The following is a 16,673-nucleotide window of genomic DNA, read 5'->3' as shown; positions in this document are numbered from 1 at the left end:
AATGTTTATTCACAAAACTGATTTTAAAGGGGGACCACAACCCAATCCTTGTGTGACACCAGTACCAACTGAGGGCTTAGTGGGTTTTGCATAACTTGGTGACATTTATTGGTTAAACTAGAACTTGCCATCTGGGTTGAGCTGGGAGGCGCTTTGACTCTTTTTTCCCAATCCGACCATTCCCATCATCCTTGCTCCAAAGCTTGAGCGACGTTTCTTGTCGTCATCATCATCATCATTTCTTCCCAACGAACAAATCTCACCACCGACGCTAGAGGACTTGGTAAGAGGTGCTCCAGAGGTTGTTGCTGCCCTGTGGGAGGAGAGAGGTACAATCACACCTGTCAGATCCCAAAGGGAAGGGACAAAAATATACCTGTAAAATCCCCTGAGAGGGAACGGCATGGACCAACCTCTGAAGGAGGGACAATAACATCTGTAAACATCTGTAACGTTCCCACGAGGGAGAGGAAAAGCAAATAGATGTGACTCATCTTGGCCCTATACTACCAAGCAGGTTAACTCTTTCAGGGCCTCTTTAAATTATCTGGCCTATTTAACCCTAACAATTGAAATCTCTACAAGCAGTATCACAATGCTGGTCATCGAATCTTTAAGTCAACACAGGTTTACTGACTCTGGACATGAGGGCGTTCATGTCAAATGGGGGAGATGGCATCAGATGACTAATCACAATTGCAAGGCACCTCGAGTATCACATATTGAGCACAAGACTAGCACAATTCACACTTTTCAAACAGCGTCACACCACATATCAATCTTCTGATGCAGTGTAAAACAAATTCACAGCTGCAACATAAGGAGGAATCAGACACTGCCAGCACTGCAAACTTTGTTTATGTCACCAGATTTATCTGTTAACCCTGTTAACAACTTTTATCAAAACTGATAATCAAGCAACTCTTAGGACAAATATCCAGTTCTACCTAGCAAGAGTAAGGTCCATCCTCTGATGCGGAGCAGCTGTTTAACACTTCTACCCTGCTCTGCAAATGATAGCAGTTTGAGACATACTGTCGCTTTCAACTGTCTCTCTGGGAGATCATTGTACATTTAAATACACTGAATTCAATTCAGACATTGTCTTTTACTTACTTCAATGGTTATTTTCTCCGATAACGCTGCAGTTCTAAAATTAGTTTTGGCAGAGACCAAACTAGTCACTTTTTCAATTTTCCGTCACACTGTTAGCCTCTTTTCATTATCTGGCAAACAACATAAATATTTGTATAAGAGTAGCTTTATTGGAATGGTGACAATGTTAATATACAGTATGTACGAGTGATGATATATGAATAATCCTGCATCGTAGTTCAGGTCACAGAAGGCAGGGAATACAAACACACCTGACAGGGGGATACTAATACAATCACTTGAGTGGGAGGGGCTAAAACAATCAATTGAAGGGTAGATGACTTGAAGGGAAGAGGAGCAAACACCCATCTGTCACCTGTGTGGTATGAACACATCACAACAGCACACAGAGGAAAGGGTCATCATCACCCATTGCTGCTTCTAGAATAACTGATCGGATTCCAGCCACATGTCATTGGTCGGTTTCTTACTTTGAAGGCTCAGGCTCAGGCTCCTCCTCCTGTCCTTCATCCACTGATTCGCTCTTCTGCAGTGTGGCTTGTCCCTCTGCTGCCCCCACTATTTCCTGTGCTCCCTCTGATCCTGCCCCCACCTCCACTGACTGGCCCTCCACAGATTCCATCTGACTGTCTCAGCCGATCAGAGGGGAGAACAGCCGCATGCATCCAGAAACATGCAGAATGATGATAATAGATAACAGGACATGATCATGCAAACAAATAGCAAGCTAGAAACACTTACCAATAAAACATGCTCACACAGACATTTTGTCTTTAAAAGAACAGTTAAACAATGAATGGATGGTTGATGCATCATTGGATGTGAGGGTGTTGTGCATACTGTTTGAGCTGTGCGTGCTGCTGCTAGTGGCTAATAAAGACACATCTCCTCATATGCATTTACCTCTCCGTTTGTAATGTTTTATGTCCATGCAAAGTTCAAGACATATCGGTAAAATTAAACTAGTATAGGAGAGAGTGCATGTTGTACTGCGTTTTGTGTGTATCAATTGCAAATCAGTGATAGTCTCTTTTTTTCTACTTCAGCCTGGTCAGTGTTTGGTTTCTGGCTCCTGGACTGTGATTGGTGCTTGCTCTCTGGCTGGTTCCTTCTCTCACCTGAGCTTTCGAACGGAACGGTTCTCAGAGGCGTTGGACATGGCCGAAACATCACTGACGTCACTATCTGATGATTTAAACGATAGACTGTCTCTCATCTGGAGACAGAGGACAAGCAAACAGGTGAGCAGGTGTGCAATCTCACAAGTAACGTCGGTCGAATGTTGTAATGCTGTAGTGTACGTTTACCTTTGTAGGATCTTTCATCACACCTGCAGAGAAAAAAAGAAAAGCGCTCGTTTATTACAACCTTAGGTGATGTCATACGCTTGAAGTTGGTTAGAGTCTGTGTCACAGTTTTAGTGTGCAGTTAGTCTCTGGTTTGGCTTTATGGACAGTGTTGTCATTGTAATTGTGTATTTATATAAAGAAAACTGAAGTGACATCACGTATGACATCATAATGTTCATGCTACAGCAGAACAAATCATCATAAAAACATCGAAAAGTCACCAGCGATCAAATGACTTGATAGAGAAGAAAATGTGACAAGAAGGACATTGCTGCAGAAGATTTTCATCAGATATCAGATGGTTTTCTTTTTAAATCAACAACATTACCAAACGTAAGCCTGACATCTGCTGACACGAGAAAAAACAACTCAAATGGTGAAAAACTGAACAGAACGACACTGTAAATGAAAGTTAAATGCACAGCAGCTCCAAGAGAAAATATAAAAGAGAAAGAAATGTCTCTACCTTCTCTGCTCACTGATAACACCTCTCCTTCAAATGACAACAATGGATGAAAACAAAAGAAAATTAACTCAACAAGTGAGTGAGTGGATTTTCACTCAATCTATTGATTGTTGTAGAGCTAAATACAGTAACTTAATACAGTAACTGTCTGCTGAATATGAGTGCGCAGAAGCTATACTTTGCAATATGTTTTACAGCTATCATTATATCATTGCTATAGATGAAGCCAGATAGGACAAGTAATTAAATTTCTTTGATTAATTTATTATTCAATTCTTTATTCGTTATGTTTCTTGCACAGTAAACAAAATTAACCCAAAAAACTGTATTAAGAATAACTGAGGAGAATGTTTACTTTATATAGATTAGAATGACTCAATATAAGTTTATGGAAACTAAATTTCTCTAGCTACCATGAAGGTCATCATGGTGTACCTCAGGGTTCAATACTGGGCACTCTTCTTTTTCTCTTAAAATAATTGCATACGTTTTGTTTTTTCCTGCTTCAAAAATATAAAACAATAGAAGCAACAAACAAAAGTTGCAATAGCAAGTCAAGTTGCTATTTGCTACTATTTCTAGATTATGGAACAATATAAAGTTCTACGGTCAGTCAGTGAATGATGGATTTAAATATGGGTGGGGGTCTGGAGAACTTCTATAAATTGTAGAGACTAACAAACAAAATCCACAAGCCTTTATCATCATCTAATCACAGACTCAAGTGCTAACATCTCACAATTAGGTCACATGATCTAGACACTACCTATCTGCACACGGTGGTGGCTAACAGGCATTACCATACCATTTAGTGTTTTCTTCTGTTGGTCCTGCCATGTCACCTCTGCACCATTCAGACAGAGACAGGTGATTGGTCAGACTACAGTGACACCCAGGCTCTGTTCAGGTGATCCCACTAATACCAAACCAGTTTAACAGGCAAGACACACACATCTGTGTTCATTATAACCACACTTAGACAACAACACTTGACTTTACACAATGAGAAGATCACCTGAACTCATCATCAGATCTACTTGAAACTGGACTTGCCTTTTCTAGTCCCTCCAGGTGTCGCCGAGCGTCTCTCTGGATCTGATACGTGTGGGTGTGAAGTGAGATTATTTCAACATGTTGTAAACAAACACGAGTATATAAATGAATGAATGATATTGATGGTGAAGAATGTCTGAGACACACAAACACATAATAAACAGCTACTGGTTTTACTGGTCTACATTGACTAGACAGACATGCCACATCTGTGAAGTACACACCTGGAGTCTGTGGGGGTGGGGCTGGTGAGGGGGCTGGTGAAGGGGCTTCTGAAGGGGCAGGTGTAGGGACAGGTGTTGGAGCAGGTGCAGGGGCCAAGGTGGGTTCAGGAGGTGGTTGGGATTGAATGACAGGAGCTGGGGGCTGGACTGGAGCATTAACAGGTGCAGGTGCAGGTGGAGGTGCGGGTGCAGGTGCGGGTGTAGGTGTAGGTGCAGGTGGAGGTGCGGGTGTAGGTGCAGGTGGAGGTGCGGGTGCAGGTGCAGGTGCGGGTGTAGGTGCAGGTGGAGGAGCATGTGCAGGTACAGGTACAGGGGCAGGTGGAGGTGCACGTGCAAGTGCAGGTGCAGGGGCTGGGTGGGTTAGAGTGGACGGAGGAGGAGGCGGTCCCTGGACTCGTATAACAGGAGGAGGTGGTTGATGATTTATTGGAGCAGGGACTTGTTTGGGGATGGGGGCAGGGACCTGATGATGTGGAGTGGGAGGGACTACGGTTGTTGCCTGTGCCCCTGTGATTGGCATGGCCGAAACTGACAGACAGCAGAATGTTGTAGAGAAAAGGGAAACAAAAAATGATAAGAGACACAAATGAAAACATTGAATGAGAGGATGAATGTCCACACGACCAGCTACAGAGACTGACCAAACACATTACTAGTTTTTCTGAGAACACTAAGATAAAGCAACTAGTTAAGTCATTAGCTGCACCTGAAGATGATCAAAAACCATGCCTTCTACTGTTATGATCCACACAAGTTGGACAATCACCTTTAAAAACCAAAAAGTTCATGGTTTTCAAAGCAGACAAAATGACTATTTGCAATTGTTACAAATCAAAAGTTTGTAGAGCTGATGCAAACGACTATTCCCAGGTCAACTACTGCCACATGTCTTCTAAAGGGGAGCATTTTGATTGATGGTGTAAACAGTTGACTATTGAAGCTCTCTGATTTTTGTGGCATAAAAGCTTATCAGAAGCTTATTTTATGGAAAAAGTCAGTTCTACTTCAAACACAGTGGATCAACCAAAAGGGAGCGAACGAGTCTCCGTGTCTAAGGATGGACTTGCTGCTTCAACTTAAAAAAATAAAAAATAAATCAATGGGATTTTGTTGCATTAATTATTAGAAAGGTAAAATGTTATTGTGGCAGCTCTGGTATGTCGCCTTTATTCATAGGTACCATGTCAAAGAGGATAAAATGTCTTTCCTTTTTGCTGTCATGACTGTACTTTAGCTAACCGTTGGAGCCTTTAGCTGATTAGAGTTGCTGATATTAGTCACAAGGACTTAAGGTTCCAAAGCCTTTTGGAAGAAATACAGCAGTATAAAGATCAATGTGGTATAAGAATAGTACTGCATTTCAGAGATCTTACCTCTGTTACCTCTTATCAGCAATTACTTACAACTACTACGAACACTACAAGGTTCTCTTTTAAAGAGTACTACAAATAGGAACCGTTCTATTTCTAAGCAGATAAAGAGCATTCAGCTGTTAAAGTTAGTACCTGTCAGTACATGGTCGGGGGGTTCTCCATCTGAAAGACACAACTCAGCATTAGGCTGCTATGATCGCTACTGTCCTATCTTATGCTCTTACTTGGCAGGCCTGGTTGACTCCCCGAGGGTCCTCCGCAGACCCCCACTAAACATGTCAGTTTAATCATTTCTTAGTTGATAGGTCAGTAACTAAATAAAACGATTAATAGACAATCCTTTTTTTTCTATCCAAAATAGCTGAAATTCTCTGGTAGCACCATCTAAAACTAAATATTTTCTTGCTTTCCTAATTTTCTGTAACGGTGAAGTCAAAATCCATCCCAGCCAAGAATTTGTTTATGAATTCTTCGCTATGTAATGATGCACAAATGTCACTGACAGTTTACTCACTGTATCTACACAACAATGAAAATGATCATCAGATGTATTGAGGATTAAGATAAGTGCCATACAGTTCAGCTATCATGGAACGATGGCACAAGCTTTTCAGGAATAATTTGCCTTACTGTTAAATTATTACTCCAACCTTTCCCCAATTAATTTCTTGAAAAACAGAAAAACGTAAATTATTTTAAAGAACAAAACCTAATTAAAAACAATAAGATCCACAACATAAAACCACAAAAGTTTTAAAACCTGATGTTTCTTAACTAAATTAATCAAATCAAACGAATATGCTAATCAGTTTAATCCTCGGTGACCAGCAGAAACACAGTTTTCTGAGTTGGTAATCTAGGGTGAAACCCAATGTATATTTTCTCCTTCATCCAGATGATATATTGCCCTACAGTAAAGCCTGAAGATTCCACCATAAAAGCCATAACAACCCAGATATCATCAGTTCAAACTGAAATCCTTACAGCTGATTTGACAATCAGTGTTCTCAATTTTCAAACAACACTAACCTTTGATTTCAAGAGCCTCCAATTCTTTTACATATTTCTGGTGATTTAGCAGACAGTTGGACCCAAAGTTAGGAACTTGTGAGTCTTTTGTAAAATCTTGAATTAGTTCATTTCTGAGACTTGTTTCTTCTTACTTCTCTGTGTTTGGCTGTAGTCTGTGGGTGGAGGGTGTTTAGACACCAGCCAATGAAAGTGTGTATTTGTGAAGACTATAGAATCATAGCAGTCGGTTAAAATTGCTATCACACCAACGTTCACATGTTTGGAAGCGTTTCTTTGCCTTTAATAAAGTAACTGCTGTGAAACAAGTACGTTTTTTTAAATTCAAAGTTTGAAATGCTGCCTTTATAAGCAGCTACATCTTGGTATACCTTTAATCTATGTGTGGAAAAAAAGATTTAATCCATAAATTGTATGTGGATTTGTTATCTGGTAGAATGTGACCGCTATCCAGCTTCCCCAGCATACATACTTCTGTCCAGAGCTCCTTTTGGGGGGACAATGGGAAGTTGGCGTCCTCTGCGGCTGCAGATTGGCGTTCCTGTTGGACTCGTGAGGGTGGATCCACCTCGAGCATTTGCCCTATTGAAAGAAAATAAATAAATAACACAGGAATCAAACTACCAATCTGAAAGGAATTAAACAAAGTCAAAGGTCATGGGTCAAAGTGATCACAGTTCTCAGAGATGGAGGTTTAGGGATTTCATTTTTCATTTAACATTTAAGCTTCAAACAAACTACTAGGTCTGTTATCCATGGAGTTGACTGAAGACATAAGTGAGCCGTCTTCAATCCATGCAGTTTCCATGGTTTGACTGAGTCAGAGGTGTGAATTCTGCTGTGGCATAAAAAAATCTTGGTGTATGATTTGGCACTGTCTTCTGTTAGCTATTACAGAAGATGCAGTCACACAGTATACTTTGACTCCAGATTACATCAACAATACCTGCATGACTTCACTTTGGGGTAGATTTAGGATGTTTTGAGGAACTTATCTAACACTCACAAGCATCAAGGACCAACATGAGGAGCAATGTTTCTCTGGTTCTGGGCTAAATACTACAACTGTAACCACAAACAGTAGTGATCTCACGGTTTCCCAGAATACAACTGAGCAGTGCTGCATCCTGGTGGGAAGTGAAAGGACTTGAGGTAAGCAACAAGATTTAAAGAGGTAAATTTTTTAAAATACTGTACATTCAAGCTATTTAACTTTAGACAGAATAAGTTTTTTTTTTTTTTTTTATCTCTGAAGTCTTACAGGTATCTGTCGCAGTCATTAGATTCAGGGAAGCTGAATACTTTTGAAGATCTCATGCATAACCAGGAAACAGACAAAAAAAAAAAAAGACGGAACGACAGCTGAAAATGAAGTATGCTCTGGTATTAAAAGACATGCATACATGCAAGAATGTATCAAAACATATATTGTCTAAAAAAGCAGCAAGTTAGTGGTTAGTTCATGGTCAATGGTGAGGCAGGCTTCATGCTTCTGGATTGAAAGACGTGCTCAGCAAACACCACAGAGACAGCGCCGCTTTCTGATCGATTGGCAACAGGTCACCTGATTAGGGCAGGTGAGGGGGGAGCAGAGCGACCAGACCTCAGGTAGGAGGAGTCAGCTCGGTCAGTCGAGTGTGAGCGAGTGTAGATGCGTCGGTCAGCCATCGCTCGCTGGTCAGCTGAGCGAGAGCGACTGTAGTAATCCCTCCGGTCCATCCCCCGGCTGTACCTATATATCACCATAACTGTCATCCACTGTCACCAAGACAACTACAGCACCTGTGGGATGGGTTAGTCACGTAATTCTGGCAACAAGGCCATCATCACCTGTGGAAGTCTGTGAATCAGAAGCATAGGCATAGGCACTGCAGGTGGGAGTTTAAACCAACGAAGAAGAAAACCAGTTGGAATTGTGCTCTACATTTTCCACAAGGCCTCAACGAGAGCAAACCAAGTCAAGGATAGAGGATGGAAATGAAGGATGTTTAAAAACATTTCCCAAAACAGAGGGCAAAATGACTGGACTCCAGGTGATGAATCAAAATAGTCCAGTGTACTGTGACCTCAAATATGGACAGAGGACTGACGAAGGACATGGGAATGAAGACGGGACTCTGTACTCTACATTTGTCCTTCACATCTACAACCTATCTCTACAACTAAAACTACTGAGTCAAACTGTCCATCTGTCTGTCAGTTTACCTCAGCAGATCCTCATCATAAGCTTCAGGTTCATAAGGGAAGTCTGGGATGAAGTCCTGACTGAAGAACAGAAAGATTTCAGAACATTATAAATCTGAACCTTTCATTGTCTTCTCATACTACATTACCCATAACTCCTAGGGCTCACCTGTAGTCCTCACAATTCCCGTTCATCATATTGTTTGTCCAGGTTTGTTGTGGGCCGTTAAATTGTCTTGCACAAAGGAAAACACACCAAAATAAGGATAGTTTAACTCTGTAGATACTTTTACTGCCAATGCTGGTAAGGCAACTACTACTGAATACATAGTTTTTCTCACTACGGTAGCAGTACCTGTCGTAGGAATCAAGAGAGTTGGTAACAGACATTCTCCTCAGCGGTCGCCTGAATACACAGAGAGGCAGCCAGTTACACCTGGAATACAGCTGTACGACAGCCAGTACTACAGACTATAACAGGATGTCCCCAGAAACCCCACATGTACAGGAAACAGGTCTACAAACTGTATTACTAACTGGACTAAAAGCAGTACAAGATCTAGTAATTAAATTTCATCCCCTATACCAAAAAAGTTAAGAGGCTGCAGAAAAATGTAGAAGCAGAATGCAATTATTTGAAAATCTCATCAACCAATATCTTATTCATAATAGACATTTTATTAATTACTAATAAATATCAATTCATCTCAACTTTAATGGCAACAACATGTCTGGAAAAAAAAGACACCTCGAGTAACATGTTGGAACTAATTAGGTTAATTGGCAACAGGTCAATAACATGACTGGGTATAAAACGAGCATCGTAGAGAAGTAGAGTCTCTAAGAAGTAAAGGTTCCAATAATATGGAGATATTTCTAAGCACAAGGAACATCAGTACAGATGCCTGTGATCTGTGGGCCAGCATTAAAAAGAGGCATGATTCTGTCATGCATATCACTGTATGCATTAAGGAAATCACTGCCTTGCTATCAGTACAAAATCCTGCATCTCTAATGGTATGGGGGTGCATTAGTGCCTATGGAACTGGAAACCTGCACATCTGGAGAGCCTCTGTCACTGCGGAATATACAGACTTTAGAGCAGCATATGCTCCCATCCAGATGATGTCTTTTTCAGTGAAGGTGATGCATATTTCAGCAAGACAATGCTAAACCACAAACTGCTTCTGTTGAACAACATGGCTTCATAGTTGGAGAGTCCAGGTGTTGGACTGACCTGCCTGCAGTCCAGGCCTTTCACCAACTGAGACAAACTGCATCTTCAAACACAAAGTACAACAAAGAGGTTCTGAGGCTGTTGAGCAGCTAGAATCCTACATGAGACACGAATGGAACAACATTACTCTTCCAAAGGTCCAACAACTAGTCTCCCCAGTCCCCAGATGTTTGTTGTTAAAAGAAGAGGGATGCTAAACAGTGGTAAACATGGCCTGTCCCAACTCTTTTGAGACATGTTGCTGCCATCAAATTCAAGATGAGCAAATATTTCTCATGACATAGTATGATGTTTCTCTTTCAACATTTGATAAGTGTACTATGTCTTGTTATGAATAAACTATTGGTTTATTAGATTTGCAAGTCATTTGATTCACTTTTTGTTAACATTTTCCACAATTCACCAACTTTTTTTGGAATTGGGGTTGTAGAATTACAACCAGTGCTAAACTCCAAACTATAAAGACCGAAATCGGCACTATGGTCAAGTGGTGCATCCAGGAATATAACAAGAACAAAACCAGAACAACCTCCAGTGATCAAACCGGCACTGCAGCAAAGACTATCCAGTACTACATCAAATTATAGCAAAACAGAGATACTGACATTACTTTAGAGTCATTTACAGCTAAAGCTTTCACTTTTATCTGCTCTACAAACCAGTACCCATCCAGTCCAAACCTGGGTCCTGGTTAAGACCTGCTAATGTAGCTTTTCATTGTACTGTTTAATTGGTTCAGCTACAGCAGAGAGGCAAGCTTTATCTGACCCTGACCCATCTTCTGGTGGCCTGACAGGAAGCTTACCAATTACTTCTTGATTGATTTACTCATAGAAATAATCCTCTGTCTAATGTTTTTTTTTTTAAATCAACAAGCTGTAGACTGGATGCTGACTAGGAGCTGTCCAGATGACCCAGGTCATGTACGTTGCTATGGTTACCTTTCCAGGCTGCTGTACTGACTGGCGTCAGAGAATGCTCGGCTCAATTTGGAGCCTCGTAGCAGCCGCACAGCATCCTCCCGATACAACGGGTACAGAGGCTGACCGCTACCAACCAGAGGTCACAAGATTTTAGGGGTGACAAAACAAAAAAAAAAAAGAGAGAAAAGGTCAGAATTTTTTTAAAACGAAGGTGAGGCCTTTCAGGAAAATGAAGCGTGTCGGGAAAAGGGAAAGCTCAGGGGTAAAATTATTAATCTCATTTTACCTCATGAAAACACACACACAGCTCTCAGTTCACTTAACCTAATCTCATATAATCTCATCTCATCTCCTATTTGCTTCCTTTAATATTTATGTGTTGACATTTGTACAGTTTGATTTCATGTTATCTAATTTCTTCTCATTGTATCTGTCATAATTAGTAGAATTTATCATCATTCGATCTTACTTTACTCCTTATCTCACCCATCTCATCTAGTTTAACATTTTCTCACCTCCCTTCGTCTTTAGGCCTTGAGAAAGATTTTCTTGTCTAATTTTATCTCATCCATATCATCATTTCATCAGATCTCTGACACTAAACTTTGTCTCATCAGGTTTCATCTCATGTTCTCATTTCATGGAACCTTATCAAATCTAATCGACTGTTGTCTCATTTGATGAAATCTTTCTTAATCTCACTTTCTTTCACTTGTTATCTCAGATTATTAATCTATCTCTAATTAAAGTTATCTAATTTTATTAGATTATGTTTTACCTGATGCATCTTTCATCATCTGTCTGACCTCACCTCACATCTCCTCTGGCTTACTTGATCTCATCAGATGTTTGTGATTCTTATCGCTTGTTGGATGATCTAATGTCTGCAGCTTCCTATTCATATCATCTCATCTGCTCTGATCTCAATTTATCTCAGTTTAACTGCTCTAAATCTTATCATTAACACCGCTTACCTTTGAGGAGGAGGCTGGCTTGGTGACCGTGACCTCATCCTGACCAAGTCGGATCGGGAGCAGTGATTTGAAGCTATAACCTGCTCTGGCACGGAGAGCGTGGAGCTGTGGAAGTCCCGCCCATTCTGTCTGTAATCTGCACAAAGAGAAAGAAATTAACTTCAATTGTCAACTATGGCAGAAGTTTATTTCTCAAAGTAGCCAGTTAGTCCCAGTTATATAACCCAGGACAGTGTGTCAGTGAACACCACTGAAATCTAAGTACCGGTAAGTTGTTGTTGTTTTTAAAAAAAATCTATATAGCACCTTTTTAAACTTGTTACAAAGTTCTTTTTTATGTAAAAAAAAAAAAAAGTGAGATCCTTGCACTTTCAAAGACTCTAGGTTTATTGTATCTAGGTTACTGTATCGAAATGTTACATGATAAAGGACGAGGATTATCTGAGTTGTGTGAAAATAGAAACAGCTTGTTATAAGGCAATAAAAACACACTGATTCCTATTTTCAAGGATCTCTACACGAAAGACGGCAAAGGCTAAATATGAAATAGCATTTCTGCCAATAGAGACGCCTAAATGTTACACAATGGAACTTGAAGACACAGCTGAGTTCATTACGGACCTGGAACAAGATTCATACCCTGTGATTTATTGAAGTCTTTAAGTGAAACTCTGAGCTCCTTAAAATGTTTGACTAAACACAGCTTTTAGGAGATTTGATATCGTTGGGAGTCGATATGTAGAGAGATTATTCAAACAAACAAAAAAGAAAAAGTGTATGTATGTATCATGAATATGCTTGCACACAATTTTAGTGCAGGACTATTTGTTTTCAGGCCTAACAAATGTACTGATCATCCTCAAAACTGCTGTCACTTAAAAAGTCTCTGTTTGCTTTCTATGCTGCAGCTCCAAAACATATTATAGTATCAACACCATTCCTTTTTTTGCTTTGACATGACATGAAGAAAAACAATCATCCTCAAAGAGGAGACATATGCCAGAGAGCAGAAGGTTCACGAGCACACAGAATAAACCTGAATGAAAAGAAAAGAGCTCGAACTGGAGCACAGGACATTTCAGGTGCAGCAGAGCATAATCAGGTGCAAGCAGGGACTGCTTAACTGTAAGGGTCGTAGTGTTCTGAGGAAGAATTGTGTAATAACTAAGAGGGAAAACAAGGAATCCTACTCTCAAAGTGTATAGAAATGTAGAACATTTTAACTGAAAATTATTTTTAAAAAATGACAACGCTCTGTAATTGTTTGGGACACGAGAAGACCAACAGCTGAAGTTTACACAGAAATTTGTTCCCCATTCTTGCTTGAGATCGAAATTCAAGCCTCCTTAGTTGCTTTTTTTTCCTGTAATGTACCAAATGTTTTCAGTGGCTGACAGATCTGGACTGCAGGCAGTTAGGTTTATCATCAAGACTGTTTTACTGCAGAGCTGAACTACATAAAACCTTCACTGAGAAAGACATGTGGATGGCAGCATGTGTTGTTCCAAAATCTGTATGTATCATTCCTTCACAGACGTACCATGCTGTCTGCACTAACTGATGCTGGCGTCTGACCTTTACACTGATAACAAGCCAGATGGTTCCTTTGAACCCAGAGGACACAGCAACCATGATTTCCAGAAACTATTTGAAATTCTGACTCATAGGACCACAGGACAGTTTCCCACTTCTTTCTTGACCTTGGTCCCTGAGTAACCAGCTATGTTTTTCATGTTTTAACCTGCCTTTTCTGGATGCAGCAACACACTATGTTCACTGACAAAAGCTTTTTAGAAGAATTCTGAACTCATGTGTAGAATTTTGTGAACTCATGTTCACAAAATTATTTCTACTATGGAATGTCTTTTTTAATGCATTGTCACCAGAGATCCATGAATTTTGACATTGCAGCTAGAAACATAATTCTCAAACTATTTGCAAAAGCAGTCATTTAAATAGTGATTCATCTATCTCCACCTTTAACTTAGACAGGTAACTGACCTGTTGCCAACAAACCTAATTGGTTTTGAGTTGTTTCACCAGGTTACTTTTAGCATCAGGTTCTCTTTTCTTTTCTTGTCCCAGACAAAACCTTTTTTAATGTTTCTTGCATCAAAAGGGTTCAAAATGAGCATGTTTCATAATACAATTAAATTACATTAAAAAAAATTTATATTTAGATTTGAATGACATTTGCATCATTGTATTATGTGCAAATTCAAAGTGAATACTTTACTTTTTTGTTTTGAAGAGGGCTATACCATAATTCAGCTGAATATCTGATCTGATATTATGCATGAATGTGCGATTGAACATCAAGTTTACCTGATACTACCCCGATGCCATCTTCACAGTCGTAATCTGAAAACTCACTGTCACTGATCCTCTGAGATCCTACAGAGAGAAAGTACAGACACAGAGAAGAAGGACGTTAAGCCTCTAAGCTGCTCGTCTATAATCCTACAGGAAGGTCAACAAATCTGAAACTGTCAGACTGAGCAGGGAGATGAGAAACTTGTTTGCATACAAACATTTAGGGACAAATTTGCTTGACTTTGCCCTTCAAATTTCCTGAAAGCTCTCACAGATCCTGGACGCCTGGAGGGATGACTGACACGTAACTAACTTCTAAAACCTTTCAGGTATGCAAAGACCTCATTTAAAAGTGTTGGAAACACAACAAGCACTTTCAGAACCATTACAATGTTCCAAGAACAGATATTAAGATCACAGAAAACACTTGAATGATCTTTAAAAATGTGTCACACTCTTAAAGATCCAAATAATATAACAGAAACATGCATACATAGAAACATATATACATACAAACACACACACACATACATGCATCCCTTAAATCCCTCCTTCTTCGCCCCCTTTCCTTTTCGTTCAATGCTTGAGGCCTTATCCAAAAAAGAGATGCATTAGATAACAGGCTTTAAGGTGAAGGGGGATCAGACTGATAGAAGTCTGGGTAGAGCTAATGAACTGAGCAGGTTTATCAATAGGTTCAGTTCAGAACAACATTTAGCATGTTTGTCAGCTGCCCCAGGCTACACAGACACACCCTCCATGTACCCACAGTTTCCCTGCCACACCTCCACCGCAGTCATGGATTTTAGCACAGCCTCACCAGCGTCTCTCCCAATATCAGAACACGCTGAAACCTCCTCTGTGTTCCCCTCCAGCCTGTCTGTCTCAAGCAGTCAGGTGAAGAAGCAGCTGGAGAGACTGAATCAGAACGAGGCTGCTGGTCCAGATGGTGAGAGCCCCAAGAAAGGCCTTTGCAGAACAGCTATGTGGCATTCTCCAGCACCTCTTCAACCTTGGCCTGAGTCGTGGCCAGAAGTGACTGTTCCTGGCTCACCTCCGTAAGCAAGTGAACACCTTTCAGGACCCACTACAGTATGCGTATTGTCCTGGGGTTGGTGTTCAAGATGCCATCATCTACCTGCTTCGGTGAGCCCACTCTCATGTGGACAAAGCAGGCACCATGGTAAGGTTCATGTACTTTGATTTCTTTAGTGCTTTTGATACAAATCAGTCTTTATGTATGTTATGTGAGAAGCTCAGGTGGATGCCTCCACAACCACCTAGATTATTGAATACCTCACAAACAGACCACAGTTTGTGAGATTGAAAGGATGTCTGTCTGAGAAGGTGGTCAGCAGCACAGAAGCACCACAGGGAACTGTACTCTCACCATTCCTGAGTCCTGTCATTTCCTGAGATACGCAGATGACTCTGCAGTTGTTGGTTGTATCAGTGATGGACAAGAGGCTGGTGACAGGGAACTGGTCAATCAATTGTGTCAGAGTCAGTGACTCAAAGCAATTTAACAAACTGATTAAAAAGGCTGACTCCTTGCTGGGGACCGATCTGGAGGCCCTAGACATGGTTGTGCAAAGAAGAATATTGCACAAGATGCTGAACATAATGGACCACCCTCTACATACCACAGTGACTAAACAACAAAGTGTGTTCAATCAGAGGCTTCCTCAGCCTCTCTGCAACAATAACTGATACAAGAGGTCAATTCTGTCAACAGCAACAGCCATAAACAGCAACTGCTCGTGACAAATGATTATGAATTACTTACAAATCGGAAAGAAATTGCACACTGCAACATTATTTCACTTTGGGATTTATATTGTATTTTCTAATTTCATTTCATTCATAGAATATTTTCAAGAACTGGTAAATTACTGTTAAATACCATCTAGATGCTCTCAAGAAATGTAGGTATATGTATATGGTTCATTCTAAAGCAGGAAGAGCCCCTTAAAGTTATGTGCTGTAAAGCACTTCTACACCACATGGAATTTATTTAGATTCCCTTTAAGATCCCCAATAACCTTCAAAGATCTACTGTGTAACTTCAGGATCAAATTTTCCACAGCTAGAGACTTTTTATAGCACCTAAATACCACTGTACCATCAATCATCTATGGAACTCCCAAAGATATTTCCAGAATCCCCTGAAGGACCTGTGACACTTTATTGAAGACCCAAGAGAATTTTTAAAAGATTTCCATATTCTCTTTGTGCACAGTTGAGGCATTGCTACAGTCCTTTGCAATTCCTGGGAAGGCTTTAAAAACACCTGGAAAGAGCCCTCCCTCTTGCTTTTACTCAGGTCAAGGATCATCTGGACAGATACTGGTGAGCTGGTATTGCACTATGATCTCTCACAGATTAAAACCAAAATGGTTGAGTAGTCTGCAGCAGAACCACCCTACTTTCAA

The 16,673-nt window shown here is 40.4% G+C and overlaps 1 protein-coding gene across 2 annotated transcripts in view; it reads right to left on the bottom strand.

Moving 5' to 3' along the window:
- Nucleotides 1-16,673, bottom strand: part of LOC140274616 (regulating synaptic membrane exocytosis protein 2-like) — a 42,147-nt gene that overhangs the window by 5,226 nt on the left and 20,248 nt on the right. For both annotated transcript variants that reach the window (XM_072369967.1, XM_072369966.1), the window contains exons 17-24: nt 14,254-14,322; nt 11,929-12,064; nt 8,175-8,342; nt 7,083-7,192; nt 2,424-2,446; nt 2,235-2,332; nt 1,587-1,742; nt 129-313 (exon numbers count right to left, since the gene is read on the bottom strand). In XM_072369967.1, coding sequence (XP_072226068.1) covers nt 129-313; nt 1,587-1,742; nt 2,235-2,332; nt 2,424-2,446; nt 7,083-7,192; nt 8,175-8,342; nt 11,929-12,064; nt 14,254-14,322 — 945 coding nt within the window. The remainder of the gene's footprint in view (nt 1-128; nt 314-1,586; nt 1,743-2,234; nt 2,333-2,423; nt 2,447-7,082; nt 7,193-8,174; nt 8,343-11,928; nt 12,065-14,253; nt 14,323-16,673) is intronic.

The sequence above is a fragment of the Leuresthes tenuis genome, unplaced genomic scaffold (genome assembly GCF_036924035.1).
Source record: "Leuresthes tenuis unplaced genomic scaffold, fLeuTen1.0.hap1 SCAF_18, whole genome shotgun sequence".
Taxonomy (NCBI): domain Eukaryota; kingdom Metazoa; phylum Chordata; class Actinopteri; order Atheriniformes; family Atherinopsidae; genus Leuresthes; species Leuresthes tenuis.
Note: the sequence above shows the minus strand (reverse complement) of the source record. Positions and strands in the feature narration are given on the sequence as shown.